Here is a 16032-nt window from a genome sequence, read left to right on the forward strand (position 1 = left end):
AATGGTAAGCGGATACATGAATAAAAAGCATGTCTGAAGGAAGGAAACAAGACGTCAGGAAGGAAGGTAGTGGATGTGAAAATATAAAGCACCAGGTGAACCCCTGAAATGTAATAAAATGAAAGTGTATACCTACTTGTAGCCCACCCTGTATACTGTAGTACACTAGTGAACATTATTGAATTTTTGTTTTGCTAATTTAATGGCTTCACATAAGTCCGACAGCAGTATCACATATTGTTGCTGAAATAAAACTGCACAAGTACAGTCATTTAATTTATTTACATAATATGTTTCCATCAAACAAGACGATTAGCTACTTTTGGACAACAAATCAGCAAACCTACTAAAGGTCCGGCCTCACACCAAAGCCGGGCCCTTTTGGAGGTTCTATCAATGAGGTCAGTCCACCGGCAGGCTCGCACGAGAAACGGCCACTTCTGCAAAAAGAAATACACCAAAATAAATAAGCTCACTTAAGTCAGGGTAAATAGATATGGGAAAAAAAAGAGTTTGGATTCTACCTTGGCCCTGGTGGCGGGACTCTGCCTGCTTGGAGCTCGTCTATAATATGCTCTATGTCCTTTGGGGTGAGGTCCTCCTGGGAAAAAAAATACACTGTTAGTGGAGCAGACCTACACCAAGGCTCAACTGTTAAAAAAAAATCGTGTTAGCAGGCCACTTCCCATTTTGTAGAGAAAGCAAAAATATCTCATTTTGTAGCAGGCCACTTCCTATTTTGTAGAGAAAGCTGTGCAGAGATAGCCTATTTCAGGGTGGACTGTTTCAGTAATTAACAGATTAGTTCTAGAAATGCACTTCTTTTTTTAAACCACAAATGAATAATATCTAATGTATGTTGTAATTTGCAATAGAACGCATTACTAAATCAACTCAAAAGTTATTACTCCTTTATCCTCTAGATGCCATATTTGCTAGGCACTTATTATATGGTAATAATGCATTATAACTTGGGCTGAACAGTGGGTATTCCAACTGACCGGTCTGTCTATCAGTCTATGACGGATGCCCGTTTTTGCTGATGTTTGGGATAGACCCCAAACTTTTATAAATAGACTGACTAAGCATAGACGGAAATTGATTTTCATCCGTCTGTGTAATTTTAACTAACCTGTTCAAGTCTGAACAGACCTCACAGTCCATTCTTGACAAGACGCCCGTTTTGCTGAAGAGAGATGGAAACGCGACAGACTGCATTGACTGAATATGTACAGCAGGTGGCGGTATGCACCAAGACGGAAGTGACAAAATGGCCGCCCCCTGAGATGGCTAAAAAGGGGTAGATTTTGCTGCTTAACTCATATTCCACAAACGCAATATTAATCAGAATGCCGTGTTTCAACTAGTGGGACGGCTAGTTGAAATACGGCATTCTGATTAATATTGCAAAATCGACCTCTTTTTAGCCATCTCAGGGGGCGGCCATTTTGTCACTTCTGGCGACTGAAAATGACATCACAACTGCTCAGGGCTCAGGTAACGACCAATCATGGCTCACCTTCAGAAAACAGGTCAGTCGTTTTTTGTTGTAAATTTATGCTTAGTATGTTTATTATACTGCCCCCTGGTTGCTGAGGTGCACACATAAGAAGGTTCAGCGCGATTCCCAGTTAATTATAAGCACAAACCGTTCTTAGTTTTTATTTTTTTGATTCGAAAATAAATAAAATAAAATTCTAACGTTTTTTGTTTTGTTTATGGAGATGCTGGAACGGATGAATGACATTTCCATTCCTAAGCTGTATTACAAGTGGGGCTGCTATATGAGGAAACATGGTTCCTTTAGTGTGGGTTTTACGCCAACATTTTACGTTGTGACACCACTAATAAATGGCCAATTTCTGAAAATATGTGGCACTCACGTAATAGTTGTCATTGATCTGCACCATGGGCGCGTTGACACAGGCGCCGAGGCATTCCACTTCGATTAGCGTGAACATCTTGTCCGCCGTCGTCTCGCCGACCTTGATACCTGCGTTCGCAACACACCCATTTCGTTAACTAATGACCTTCCAAGTGAGAGATTCAAGAATGACCTCACAACACAACAAACTGTTCTCGCTGAAAAATGCTTTGGCAGGTTGGCTCAAGGTGTGGCGAGTCTGTATGTAATCGTCTGGGCGCGGGCTGTGTGCCGACAGCTGCTCCTGCTTGAGTGTGGTCATTGTGTTTTCAGTTTTACTGTTCTCCCTACATTTAATGAACATCTGAAAAGTGCATCAGCGGCTGTGCCTTCTAGAGGAGTTAGAAAATTTCACTGCTTCATAAAGCTTCATTTGTCCATCACTAAATGTTATGTTCTACACACACAAAACATCCACACTGTAGCAGAGCTATAAACGCAATACAATGTGTTAATAAATTTAGGAAATTCAGAGTATCAAGGCATCACTGAGTTAAAAAAAAAAAAAAAGGAACAAAATGATGGCAAATAGGAAGTTGATATTTTGACAGGTTGTGAAGCAGCGAGGTACATCAGTACACGTGCATTTAAGGTACTTTTTCTTTTATTTTATTTTTTAAATCATAAGTAATTTTAAACGTAATACGAACTTCAAATAACAAAAAATATTTTGGGATCCTAGTTTGTTTTATATTTCAGTTTTAAACAATTCATGCAGTATGCATATTACATCCCAAAATATATTAAATAAAAACAAAATCATAACATTTCCCCTCCTCATTTCCATGCTCTTAACCCATTAAGGACGAGAGGGCATAGCCGCGTTTCTACCACTAAAGCCGGGAGCGCTGATGCGTGTTTCGCCCTTTAAATTCGGGAGAGCGGATACGTCATTTTCTGTTGCCAATGAAATGCATCAGAATATACATGTGACGGTGTCGTGAGTTGTCAGAGGATATCCAGATTTTTTTCGAGGATTAATAGCCGCACAGTCAATCGCGGGAGCTCTGATATAAGTCACGGCAGTGATATAGACGACACGTTTGCGGACTTTAAAGCCGTGAAACCATCCGAACGTGATGTATGGTTAAGATATATATTTATGGACAATGACGATTTCAACGTCTTTGTAAGAGAATCCAGCATGGTAATTACCACTCGAGTTTTAAAAAATTTAAATAGTGCTTCACTTGCATCTTCGATTGAAACAGTAAAGATGAATAAACTCGGACCTGTGTGAAAGCCACGTCCAAGCTCTCAATTTCTTTTGGAGTTTATGTCTGCTACAGGGGCTGAGATATTAATTATTTTGTATGTGGCGAAAATGTCAGTTTTTCAAGGGTGACTCCAAAGACGACCGCAGGTTTTAGAGAAATGTCTCACGGGGGGGGGGGGCTTCAGGCTTTAATAGGTTAAATGGCAAGAGGCGCTCTGCTCTCTCGGCCGTCCTATCTCACCCAGCTTGTTCTTGATGGCCTCCAGGATGCTGTCCGAGTTGCACAGCATGCACGGCGTGGTGGTGCAGATCTGGATGAAGTACTTGCCCACAGGCTGGCGCAGGAACATGGTGTAGAAGGTGGCCACCTCGTACACCCTCATGGGATGGATCTCCAGCACCTCGGCTACCTGACGGACAACAATGCTGTTGAAACGGACTCCCGTTTTGTTTTCTTTCTCATGACTGTCGCGGCGAAACTTGCCTTGTTCATGACGCTGACGGGGAGCCAGCCGTGTTGCCTCTGGGCCAAATCCAGCACGGGGATGGTAGCTGCCTGCTTATGGCCAACGGGGTACATTGAAATGATAGCTTCGATTCTCTACGGACAAAACAAAACATGACTGAGGATGACAATGCAAATTGAGAATGAAAGACAACCAACAAACTCAGCTGTTACCGAAGTAACAATTAACAGTAACTGGTATGTGTGAACATGCAGCTATAATTTGTTCACTCATTTGAAGGGTGATCATGGCAACGTGAATATAAAACTGCAGCATGGGGAAAAAAAACATTAGCCACCCCAGTTTCGCTGTCCATGACTTGTTAGCTAGACATGCTGAAAGTCCACCATTTTCAAACTACAGCAGAGATTAGCATTAACAACAGCTTCATAAACTGGAATGTTTTGACAAAGTTGACGTGTTTGTCAATGTGGTATGGATCTGAAAACAAAAGTGTAATTTGGTGGCTTGGTGATGAAGTGCCAAGGAAAATACTAACAAGTCTTTATGGGTGCTCGCTTTATGCTGGTTGCATAGGGTTAAATTAGCAAGTGTGGAGGTTCATTTGCAGTCAGGATGCGGAAATTAAGTGCTGCCTCCACCAGAGAAAATACAACCAACTCACTATAGGCGCTTGCCATGGGGCATGTGGGTAAATTAATTAATTATTTAATGTGGATGGCTTTGCAGAAGCCTGGATGCAGAAGGGTGAACATCTCACGCTAGGGAGGGTGTCAGAAATAATTCAAAAAGGTTGCTAAATTCCTTTACTTGTTGCTTACTGGGTTTGGGGGGAAAAAAATCACTAAGTTGGCAACACTGATTAGGCCCGCCTTGCCAAAACGCCCTTGCTCCGACCTCTGACGTTTGTCACGAAATCTTTTCTCTGCATTTGCATTTGACAGAACACAACAGTAGCGCAACACATGACATCAATTCAGTAGTAGGAAACATGTTCCATCTTGGAAGTGGTTACCTTTTTGTTCTCCTCAGTGAACTCGAACGGCGTGTCGGCATTGTTGTCCGGCGTGTCTCTGTGCTGAAAAGACAACCAGGGAGAAAACGGTGCATCCGTTAACATGTGGAAAAGTGCAATGCGCCACAAAAACAAAACAATATGTTCCATGATGTTGCTTTTCTTCATAACTATCTCCCATAGGAAATAATGTAAAGTCAATTAATTGTTTCCATAACGGCTTTATTAATTGCACAGACAATTTTAACACTTGTATTTAAATGTTTATTTTTACTTATTTATTTTTTTTTACAATGGGGATTTTTTTTTTTTTTTCAAAGACATGTTGAGTAGACAAACTTCTCAACAAACATGTTGTACAGGCGTTCCTGTCAAGGGACAGTGAAACCATGGCACGTTTCCATTGTGCCGCTCCACCGTTTCCATATCGCAGGCACCAAGATCCCAGGAGCTACTAGTGGAAACTTGCAACCTTTTGGGGATTTTGCTCAGAGATAATAATCTTCCATTATCATTCAATACCCCCAAGAGAATATCAAGAGACGCCGGAATGGAAAAGATTAATGCCACAAATGTGCTTGTCTTTTTTCTTTACTTTAGTTAGGGTGAATGCGACCAAAAGTCAGTCAATAGCACCCTCTAAAGTCAAGTTAGAAAAAAAAAATCCCCTGACACCAGTTTGACTAATTTGCATTTGCATTAATATGCAAGTGATATGACAATATGCAAGTAAAGATCTTGATGACCCATGCCAGAAATTCAACAGGAATGCGTCCGTTTTGGTTTGAAGCAGCCATTTTGCAGACAGGTGTATGCATCCCATAGAAAATTATATAAAATTATCCCCCGGATTTCACCCATCAATACAAAATTGAGTGGTTTGATATTAAGACAGGATGCATAACAAAAGTATTAAGGACCCATTCAAGAAATTAAGCAGGAAGTTGGCCATTTTGGTTTAAAAAAAAAAAGTCCTCAGTACCAGTTTCACTGATCAACACGAAATTGGGTGGACATATTTATCACGGCAGAACGTACAAAAAAGTCTCAAGTACCCATTACTAAAATGCTTCAGCTTCAGAAAACAGATGAGCCGTGATTGGTTGTTACCTGAGCAACTGTGATTGTGTGTGTGTGTGTGTGTGTGTGTCATTTTTAGTTGACAGAAGTGACAAAATGGCCGCCTCCTGAGATGGCTAAAAACGGGTGGATTTTGCTGCGTAACTCATATTCCACAAAAGCAATATTAATCAGAATGCCATGTTTAGACTAATGGAGGCGCATAGAACATATTATTGGAAAGAACATTTTTGTGTTGCCTTTTTCATTTCAATGCATTGCCATTTAATCTCTAAAGGAAAAGTCAAGTAAAAATGTTCTGTACAATATTATGTTCTGTGCAGCCTCATTGGTCTAAACGATATTCTGAGTAATACTGAGTTTGTGGAATGTTAATTAAGCAGAAAAATCTACCCATTTTTATCCATCTCAGGAGCCATTTTGCCTTGTACTGCCACTTGGTGTCGACTGAAAATCACATCACATTTCCTAACGGCTCATGTAATAACTGTCACGCCTCCCTTCTTTTGTGGGTTTGTTTGTGAAATTCGCAAGCTGAGCCCTTAGGCACTGTGATGTCATTTTCAGTCGACAGCAAGTGGCAGAATGATCGCCCCCTAAAATGGATAAAAATGGGTGGATTTTTCTGCTTAATTATTGTTCTAAAAATGCAATATTAATCAGAATACCATGGTTCGACTACTGAGGGTCCATAGAACATATTAAGAACATATTTAACTTCGTCTTTAAGAATTTGTTTTCTTTTTTTATTGAAATTTTTTGTGCAGTATTTTAATTGACTCAATATAATCAAGCATTGTTTTTCTTATCATTAAGTGCAGTGTCAATGTTCAAGTTCTGCATAATTGTACAGTAAAATTAAACATTTTAAATAAATGAAACCATTGTTGCCATTCATGATGAACACCTAGGCCTACTACGCGTCACTATTTTAATGTTCGTCTAATGCTGGTACTTGGGAGAATTAGGTATGCAGTATATATATATATATATATATATATATATATATATATATATATATATATATATATATATATAATTTTTTTTTTTTTAGATACTTGGTGTGAAAAGTTTGACAACCACTGGCAAATTTCAAAGACGAGCCATTGTCATTTTTGATCATCATTTCTGTTCCCAGTTTCATTATGGACACATACTAAGTACATTATCGCTATGGGAAAGTTGGGAACAACGTGGAAGTCCACGACTGCGCTCAAGGGATTCGTCTGAGAAGTTTTTTACATACGATTACTAACGAGTGTCTTATTTACTACATCTTAAGTACTCACCACAAAGATGCCACCAGCTCCTGTGCGAGCAGCAGATCGGTGAAGACCCCTCACCTGGGGAGCAGAGAACACGCAACTAAGTTCTTGTTTCTGTCTAGTAAAAATTGATAGTAAAGCTTAAGACTGTACAAAAGTAGTCCTTCGCAAAACCCGGCTAGCATGCTCATGTTAGCTGTTAGCTAAGCGGCCTTCCAGCGCTTTGCCCTTGTGAGGAGTCATGCTATTTCACAACAAACACGATACTAAAATAGCTACAAATGCCCGTAAAGTGTCAAAATGTTTGTCTCACATACCGCCTGCGACACCGCAGATCGAGCCAGAGAAGACAAAAACATCCCGAGGATTGACGTTTAGTCCCGGTTGAGTCAACAAACAGACGGGACGACCGTACCTAGTGACATGGGCGATTCGACGCTCGATTAAGATTGTCTGAGGTTAGCTTCTGAGGCTGGACGAATTGATCACCGAGTGAAAACAGACATCTATGGAAGCTTATTTAAATAATTTAAATGTTGTACTGCTACTACTACTGTTCACCATGTATATATATATTTTTTCTTTTAATTAAAATAAATTACAGATTTTATTTTTTATATCAATGATAAATTATTCTATTATTGATTATTTAAATGTCATTGTTTTATGTCCGGCTGTGGGGCCTGCTACATACATGATGGATATTTGTGTTTATAAAATATATTTTCATGTGTTTGAATATTATTTACATTTTAAAATATGTAGATTTTTCTTTTGAAATACTTATTTCATAAATATACATTATATTATTTGTTATTACACGTTTAAGAATCATCCTGCACACACAAATAAGATAAAATATTTTAGAGGACCCTGTAGTATACATTGGGCCTGTGCATTAACCAATTGAAATTAACACTGACTGTTATATTTACCGCTGAGCAACAACATCATAAGTGAGTTCCTTTTTGCAAAAGTTTGGGCTAAAAAAATTAAAAGCACCACCAGTAGGCGCTACTTTACCTTGTGTTCAATCCATGCTGAGAACACACCCTCCTTACACGAGGAGGAGGAAGAGAAGAAAAAAGAATAGGAGAGAATCCACCCTGTGAGTCGAAAGGAGAGCTTCTCCTCAGCAGTTTTGGGGTAAATTCCTGCTATTTGGAAATCTGAATCTGAAGAATTGGCTGTGAACTCCCACCCTGTATGTGACAAATGGCCGTCTCAGGTAAGCATCACTTTATGCATTATCTAGCAGATGTGTGGAGCACATCCAAATAAACATTACTGTTTCTTTAAGGATGAGGGTGAGAAACCTAAAGCGCGTGGACCATGGATATCGTTTGATGCGGCCAGCCAAGCAATTAAAAAACTTAAGAGAAAGTGTCAAAATAAGCCCACAAATGCTCATAATATACATTATAATAGAATCTTTACATGCCTAGTTTTAAAAACCAACGTTTTGTTTAGGTTTTTTTTGTTTTTTACCATACTTGCATTTTATGAAGGAAAGGACATACGGTATTTTAAGAACTCATTAAAGCATCTTGGCCTGCCAACATGCGTGATTATGTCATAAGTATAAATCATATCGATTCTGACTACAAAGTAAAGCTTACAAGGACAAAATAGTTCACTTTAAATGCTTCAATAGACTGCGATTGGCTGGCAACCAATTCAGGGTGTCCCTCGCCTACTGCCCGAAGACAGCTGGGATAGGCTCCAGCACGCCCGCGACCCTTGTGAAGATAAGCGGTATAGATAATGGATAGATACTTCGATAGGTTTATTCATGTTGACTTGAAGGTTTAATAATGTCATAAAAACAAAGTTGCTTCTGACTACAAAGTGAAGCTCATAAGGTCAAATCTGTTTCTAATGCTTGCATCATTCATATTGACTTGCCTAGATATTTAATCATGTCATATAAACATAGTTGTTTCTGACTACAAAGTGAAGCTAATAAGGCAAGATAGCATGTTTTAAACGCATCTTGTATACATTCTTAATCATGTCAAAAAAACAATGTCGATGTGTCATAGTTTGGGAGGTTTGACAAGAAGAACGGACGCATTGTTTTGCAGGAAAAGGGAGAGGATGTCGCATTGCTTGGGAGCGAGGTCATCCTGGTTTTCCAGATTTAAAGATTGTACATTAACACGCACCCCCCCCCCCCCCCTCACACACACACACACACGCACACAAAATTATCTGTGGAATAAAAAGGCATTCATTTTGCATGTGACAGGAAGTCCCTAACTCCCTGCAAGGGAAAACCGTATTTCCTCAAACAGTGGTGTTCTCCTAGTTCTCCTCCAGTATTATTTAGACAATGAGGCCAAGAGAACAAGACTGAAAAAAAGGCCATGACGTGCTTTACGAAATAGATGCCAAGTATCAAGGTTATTATAGTTAACGAAAACTATGGAAATAACAAACTAACATTGAAAAAGCATTTTCGTTAACAAAATAAAATAATAAAAACTGCTACATATACTGTATTTATAAGACTAACTATAATTATCGCAAAAGTTCCTTTCGTTTTCGTCTTTGTCAATATCATACGTGATATTGATGCACGTTCATAGGGAAGAATGGTCAAAAAGTAATTTGAGAATTGCAGTTTGCTTATTACACAACACTTATTACTTAGTGCCCTTTTTTTAATCTTGTGCACTACAAACACTCATATAGAAAAAATGAAAACTTATACTGTACTAAAACTAGTATTAAAAACTAAACTAAAACATTTTCAAGCATTTAAAAAACTAATAAAAACTAACAAACTTGCACTAAAAACTAATTAAAACTAAATGAATCCAAAAAATAAAAGTCAAAATGAAATAAAAAGTATGATAAAAAAATCGAAAACTATTTAATCCCCGCCAAGCATGTTTAAATTACAAAATATTAAAAAGATAAAGAAAATGTAATAAGTAAGAGTTAAAAAAAAAAAAGAGACTTTCACAGACAAATGCCATAAAGTGCTTTACAAGACAAATTTTGCCAATTTAAATAAGATTTGGGTAAAGTTTATCCCACTTGAGACTGTAGATAATTCTGAATAAACTTCTTCATTTGTTTCCTCTCTGTAGCCCAAAGCCATGTTCCCAAGCCTTAGCGACGGGGTCACCATGCCGACGCCCGCCGTCTCCATAGCAACTGGTCATCCTCTGAGAAGCCTGGCGCATTACGAGCCCAGTTCCGCCCTCTGAGGTGGTTGCTGAACAGGTTTGGTGATCTCTCCTGTGAGAGATGCTAGGTGGGTGGAGCACCTTCATCTTCCCCTTGCTGATGGCGGCACTCGCCGGCGGCTGCGTGTGTCCACCGGCCACCATTTTGTCGAAGTTCCCCTCGGAGGTACCCGTCGGGGTCTGCTGCCTCAACTACTCGGGTTCCACGCTGGGCCTCGTTCCCTGGTCTCATCTGACCAACCGCTCTGGCCTTCTTATTCTGGATCTCTCCTGGTGCAACATCACCTCCCTGGCGGTATCGACCGTGGGGGCGTCCCTATTGGAGAAGGTCTACTTAGCGCATAATGAAATTGCAGCTTTACCGCCCTACTTCCTGGCGGGACAGCCCCGCCTGAAGGTGCTGGACCTGAGCGGGAACGCACTGGAAGAGCTCCCAAATGGATTCCTGCTGGACTCCAATAACCTGCTACGGTTAAACCTGCGGGAGAACCGTCTGCGCTCCTTGCCGGCATCGGTGCTCCAGAGGCCTGTCCTCAGGAACCTGGAGCTGGACGGGAACCCCTGGGAGTGCTCCTGCTCCTTCTTGGAAGTCCTGGAGGCGGGGGATCTAGCAAGGAACCTGACATGCGCAGCGCCCTGGACCCTGGCGGGCCGGGCGGCACGCTCAGCCAAACTGAGTGATGCATGCCGACCGGCCGGCCTCACTGTGCTATTTATCGCACTCCCGGTGTTCATCCTCGCCACCCTTCTGGTGTGCTGGTGCTGCGGGAGGAGGAGGAAGGAGGCCCCCACATTCGGGGTATCTAAAAAACGGACCCCCAGCTTGAGGGGCACCAGGTCCAAGATGGACAGTGAGCCTCCGCAGGAGTCGGCGGATCACGTCGGAGAAGGAATCGCCATCCCGGCTTCCAAGATGCTGGGAAGCACCAACGAAGACCAGGAAGTCACGCAGGGGTCCGTGGAGTCCCTCCACTCAGGGTTCGAGGGAAGGAGGCCCAGCAAGTCAGAGCTGGACGCTGTTAGCGTGACAGAAGTTTTGAAAGACTCAAACGACCGGGAGAAAGCATACATGACTCAGTCCACAGAATACTACAGCCTGGTGCCGGGAATCCATCTGGACGACTCAGACCACGAGGGATGACCCTTAGGATGTTTTGTGTGCTTCTAAGGCGCAACTGCAAACAATGCTAAATCAACCTCCAATTTTTCCTAAGATTATTTTGCAAAAATACGTTAATCACTGGAAGTACCGTGAAGGAGTTGTTAGCATGTCTGCCTCACAGTTTTGAGGTTCAGGATTCATTTGACAACGAGAGTTAATGTCTGTATAATTCTACCTCTTAAAAACACTGAAAATGTGCCTCTGGGTGAGCTCTTGTGAAATTTGCCCCACCTTTGATAAAACCCGGCTGAGACTGTGTGAGTTGTGAGCACTCATGCAACCAGAGTTTACAGAGCTTTGAATTTCAAGTGTCAGGGCCATTGGCAATCCTACATCACCAAATGGACTTGGTCAACCGATTGTTGAGTTTCTACAGGATGGCCTCTCGTACTAGGAAATGAAAAATGTTTTCCACTTTCTTGATCTGGTAATCGCCAATTCATGGCTTCATTATAAGAGTGACTGAAAGTTTCTGAGGAAGAAACTACTGAAGTCCCTTGACTTCAAACTGCTCCTTGATGAAGAGTTAATTATGTACCGTACTTAACCCAAGCAGGAATCACAAGTGAGAGTGATGATGACTACACTCTCCCACATCAAACGTTGGAACCGCAGCCAAATGCAGCGCTGAGACACGATGGCATCATCCAACATGGTGGACGAAACACATGCATCCAGGTGTCGCAGATCCAGACGCAACAGTAAAACATGTCTTGGGCACAGAGTGCAAGGTTTTCTTTCTTTGTAGTTTCTTTTTGAAGTATCATACCGAATAAGCACAAGAAGCAAAAGAAAGGAGATGATGATAGTTAAGTTGATGTTGACCTCATTCTCATGTTCAATTTTTGATATTTTCTGTTGGACTAACTATGGTTGCCATCAAAGTTCAGTTACACCTGTTGGACACATGATATCTTAAAATTACAAAACACATTTTCAATTTTGTTTTCAGTATTCCACTTACATTAGAAAGATTTGGCCATTTTAAAATAAATGATTGTACCATTACTTTTTTTTAAATATTTTTTTTCCTGGTAGTCAGGAGGATACGCAGCACACACTTGATTGCTCAGTGAAGTCGACGCAGTAGAGGTGGAAGAATATTTGTGTTTGGCGATGTGTCAACCGCATGAGCCACATTCTCGGATCCAAACACTTTTTTCTAGGTGTATGTAATGTAGTGTCAAAAGTGCTGCCTCCATCATTGAGAATACTTTTTATTGTCTTTACTGGATCTCTCTTTTTCCACACCCTTGGCTCTGCTTCTGCAAGTAAGCCGCTCACCTGGTCACACCGACCTAGCACAGCCCACGGTCGGCATTGTAGCAAACTCTTCATTGGATTAGCAGTATATGGGGGCGGGATTTCCAGTCCTTCACTTGCATGAGATAGGCTCTTTTGAGCAAGATGGAAAATCAGGTGTACATAGAAACCTGAGAACTGTTTTGAACTTTGAAAAAAAAAAAAAGGAAGCAGAATGCATTAGAGACGTATATTCCGACTACACTTTTTCTACTTTCAGTAGAGGCCGCTATCCTTAATCTGATATTTACGTAATCTGACTCCTAGTTGAAAAGAGATTAGTGTCAAGACCCAAAGACCTACGAAGTGGATGAAGCTTTTTATTTGATTTTTATTGTCCTCTAGCTAACACAATGCACCGATCACATCTTCCCACGGGATTCGTATAGCAAAGAGCCGTAGGTATCCCATTAACAATCTTGCTCGTTTCCTTGAGTTGCCACGTCTGGGCTGTGTTGATGCACATGAGCGCATCATGCCAGAACTCGCCATGGCGGTTCATGCTTTATTAGCTCTCACATTTCTGGTTGTGCAGCTTGAAGGATGCCCGACACTTCCCGTATGGAAATCAATCAGAAACAAGTCAAACTGGAATGCTTGTGTGCCTTTCAAACATTCGTGGGGTTATACGTGCAAAAATCAAACACATATATTGCATTTATTTATTTACTGTATGCCAATAGGAGGCTTACATGAGTCTTTTCAGGTTAGGATTACACATGTGTGTATATGTGTTTAAAGTTTGCAAGTAACCAGACAAAACTTATAGGACGAGTTCATCTTTGGAGGACCCCTGGAAAAGGCCAAATTCTCCCTAAAATGGCTACTTCACAAAGAAATGGCAGACTTCTTGTGTCTTTTCAAGCATGACTTGGCGAGACTTTTTTGTGGCTCTACTCATGACAGACATTGCTATCAAATTTCATGTTGCTAAGTGTAAACTGACTATGAGGACTGATTTATTCTGTGGCGTGGCGAGTCATCAAACTTTGTCGCCAGACTCCGTATGTTCACAACCATGGGTTCTTGAGACTTTTTTTTGCCTGTCTACTCATCATATGCATGCCCACCAAATTTTTTGTTTCTAATGAAAACTGGCTATGTGGGCTGAATTTTTTTTAAAGTGTTTAGTGGCAAGTCAATTAGCCACCATGTTTCAAATCAAAATAGCAGACTGTCTCTGCCTAAACCCAACACCCCAAACCATGATCCCAATCATTTCAAACTCTTCTAACAAAAGTAGGCTTAAAAATATCTAAATGATCGCTTCTTAATCAATGAAAATAATTACTACCGGTACTTTCCTCGTAGCTCTGCATTTTAACAACTTGGATTTGCGTTAAAGTGTCTAGAGACATTTCCCAAAATACAAGCATCACAATTTGATTCAGAGTAGATTAAATTGTAAAGCGGAAGTCAACCCGGACATATTTTTTTCAAGAATATGTTTTATGCAAGTTCACTAGTTGAAACAAGGCATTCTGATAAATATATCGTTTGTGGAATAAGAGTTAATCCACCCGTTTTTAGCCATCTCCGGGGGCGGCCATTTTGTCACTTCTGTCGACTAAAAATGACATCACAACTGTTCTGGGCTCAGGTAACGACCAATCACGGGTGACCTGTTTTCTGAAGCTTCATTTTCCTTTCCACTTCTGATTTAATAAGTTGTTTAATTTCACATTGATGAATGGCTGGCACTTCAGAAAAGAGACCCAACTATTGTTATAGAATACAAGAAATTAAAGTTTTCACTTTTACAGCAAATGTATTTCAAACAAAAACATTATTTCGGTGTTTAAAGCCTCGTACGTCTAATGAGTTTTAATACCATGGCAATATTATCCAAATGTAACATTTCTCTACCTTGAATGTAAATTTGTACGCAGTGTTGCAAGAATGTGGGTATTCTGTGGGGCTAAGTAAATATCATAAACATACTTACCCAAAAGCGAAAGGTGTACTAAATTAATTTCTTAGTTTATTCAATTTTATATATTTTTTTTATTTATCCATACAATAACAGAACATGTACGAATGATGGCTTCTAAAGGGTGACAATTCCTTGATTCAACCAGGACGGTCCGTGTCTCTTTTGGTCATTGCATGTTATGATTAGAAGCAGATATGAAAACTGGAAAAACGACTCGCTATTTGATTTTCATTTTAAAATACAAACACCCAAATTGAAATACAGCTTGATTTTCCAGTTTGTTGTCTGGAACCAGTCAGGAAAAGTCTAAAACAGCTTAATTTTTATTTTTAATTCTAAAACAAAAATAGAATACAGCATGAGACACGAATTGAAATACGGCTCATATATTTGTTTTTAAATTGCCGGAAGTTGTCGAGACAGTATTTTATTTATTTGTTTGTTTGTTTGTTTGTTTGTTTATTTATTTACCGGCAGCATTCCTCATATTGACCAGAAGATGGCGATATGCACTGTAATGCGCCATCTCCAGTTTAATTCCGTAAACGCTACGAAACAATTAATAATAATAATGATAATAATAATAATAGACAAGTTAATTTAAATTAACCATTGAAAATCAGACATTGCATTTTGGTTCAACAGATTTAGCTTAAAAAAAACGAACTCATGAAACAGGCCTGGACAAAAATGTGGGGGTTAAAGAGTAGTGACACACTAGTAAAATTGTATTTTCTTTTAGGCTGGTAAAAAGCTACAAAGACATTGTGAAAAAGCTGCCATTGCAGGATAAAGACGAGAACAGACGATTTAAAGACATTTGTCATTAAGGACACCAGACACTGAGGTCTCCAGCAAAGGTGTGCGGTGTTTGCTAACCCAGATGTTTAAATTGGTCATGTGAAATTTAACCCACAAATTGTATTTTGTGCGACCATTATATATATTTCATGGTCACACATTAGCATTTTGCGTCCATGGTATGTTAAATATGTGGCCACAAATGAAAAAAAATCTCATGTAATGTTTGGATCTCTGTTTATGTTGGATCTATTGCCTGCACCTGTTTTTCTTTTGTTTTGAATGAAACACACAATTGAAGAACTTCTGATGTGAGAAAGTGCTTTTCTTATTTTATACATTATATGTTTGTTTTCTTTATTTATTTCTTTAACAGTGGTACCAACATTTTTCTTCACGCGTAGTTAGAGTTTGTGGAAGTTAGGATAGAAATGGCATTACAGTACAGTTCACGATATCGTCTTCTCTTCAGGCGCTATGCTGTCGCCATCTCCTGGTCAGTAGGAGAAATGCTAATCAAATTGTTTTTAGACTTTTCCTTACTCGTTCCAGACAACAAACTAAAAAAATCAAGCTGTACTTCAATTTTGGTGTTTGTATTTTAAAATGAAATGAATCAAATTACGAGTCGTTTTTCTATTTCTTATATCTGTAGCCCAACGTCATTCAATGA

General features: G+C 39.9%; 2 protein-coding genes and 1 long non-coding RNA gene across 4 annotated transcripts in view; 2 read left to right on the forward strand and 1 right to left on the reverse strand.

Moving 5' to 3' along the window:
• LOC147140965 (uncharacterized) overlaps nucleotides 1–6606 on the forward strand; it is an 8100-nt gene extending 1494 nt beyond the window's left edge. The window contains exon 2 of the long non-coding RNA XR_015088298.1: nucleotides 3407–6606. This is a non-coding gene — a long non-coding RNA (uncharacterized LOC147140965). The remainder of the gene's footprint in view (nucleotides 1–3406) is intronic.
• Nucleotides 264–7452, reverse strand: ndufv2 (NADH:ubiquinone oxidoreductase core subunit V2). Of its 2 annotated transcripts, none has more exons than XM_086042467.1 (8): nucleotides 7285–7452; nucleotides 6992–7045; nucleotides 4623–4685; nucleotides 3625–3741; nucleotides 3382–3550; nucleotides 1884–1993; nucleotides 525–601; nucleotides 264–440 (listed from the first exon to the last, which is right to left on the reverse strand). In XM_086042467.1, exons 1-8 carry the CDS (start codon nucleotides 7324–7326, stop codon nucleotides 347–349), a joined length of 726 nt encoding a protein of 241 aa, XP_085898593.1. In that variant the 5' UTR covers nucleotides 7327–7452; the 3' UTR covers nucleotides 264–346. The 2 variants fall into 2 exon arrangements, with proteins under 2 accessions (XP_085898593.1, XP_085898594.1); XM_086042468.1 differs by having other exon boundaries at nucleotides 3382–3546; nucleotides 3621–3741.
• Nucleotides 7453–8060: 608 nt separating this feature from the next.
• Nucleotides 8061–12048, forward strand: LOC147140967 (uncharacterized). Its single transcript, XM_086044255.1, has 2 exons — nucleotides 8061–8195; nucleotides 10063–12048. Exon 2 carries the CDS (start codon nucleotides 10223–10225, stop codon nucleotides 11300–11302), a length of 1080 nt encoding a protein of 359 aa, XP_085900381.1. The 5' UTR covers nucleotides 8061–8195; nucleotides 10063–10222; the 3' UTR covers nucleotides 11303–12048.
• The last annotated feature ends 3984 nt before the right edge of the window (nucleotides 12049–16032 follow it).

The sequence above is a fragment of the Filicampus tigris genome, chromosome 10 (assembly GCF_054856515.1).
Source record: "Filicampus tigris isolate MCC_2025a chromosome 10, RoL_Ftig_1.0, whole genome shotgun sequence".
Taxonomy (NCBI): domain Eukaryota; kingdom Metazoa; phylum Chordata; class Actinopteri; order Syngnathiformes; family Syngnathidae; genus Filicampus; species Filicampus tigris.

Excerpts from the sequence above, each read along its gene's own strand:
- LOC147140967 (XM_086044255.1), top strand. The coding sequence starts at position 10,223 with ATGCTAGGTGGGTGGAGCACCTTCATCTTCCCCTTGCTGATGGCGGCA.
- ndufv2 (XM_086042467.1), bottom strand. The coding sequence starts at position 7,326 with ATGTTTTTGTCTTCTCTGGCTCGATCTGCGGTGTCGCAGGCG. Across the intron at positions 4,686-6,991 it reads GAGCTGGTGGCATCTTTGTG|CACAGAGACACGCCGGACAA; the intron begins GTGAGTACTTAA and ends TTGTCTTTTCAG. Across the intron at positions 3,742-4,622 it reads TCACTGAGGAGAACAAAAAG|AGAATCGAAGCTATCATTTC; the intron begins GTAACCACTTCC and ends TTTTGTCCGTAG.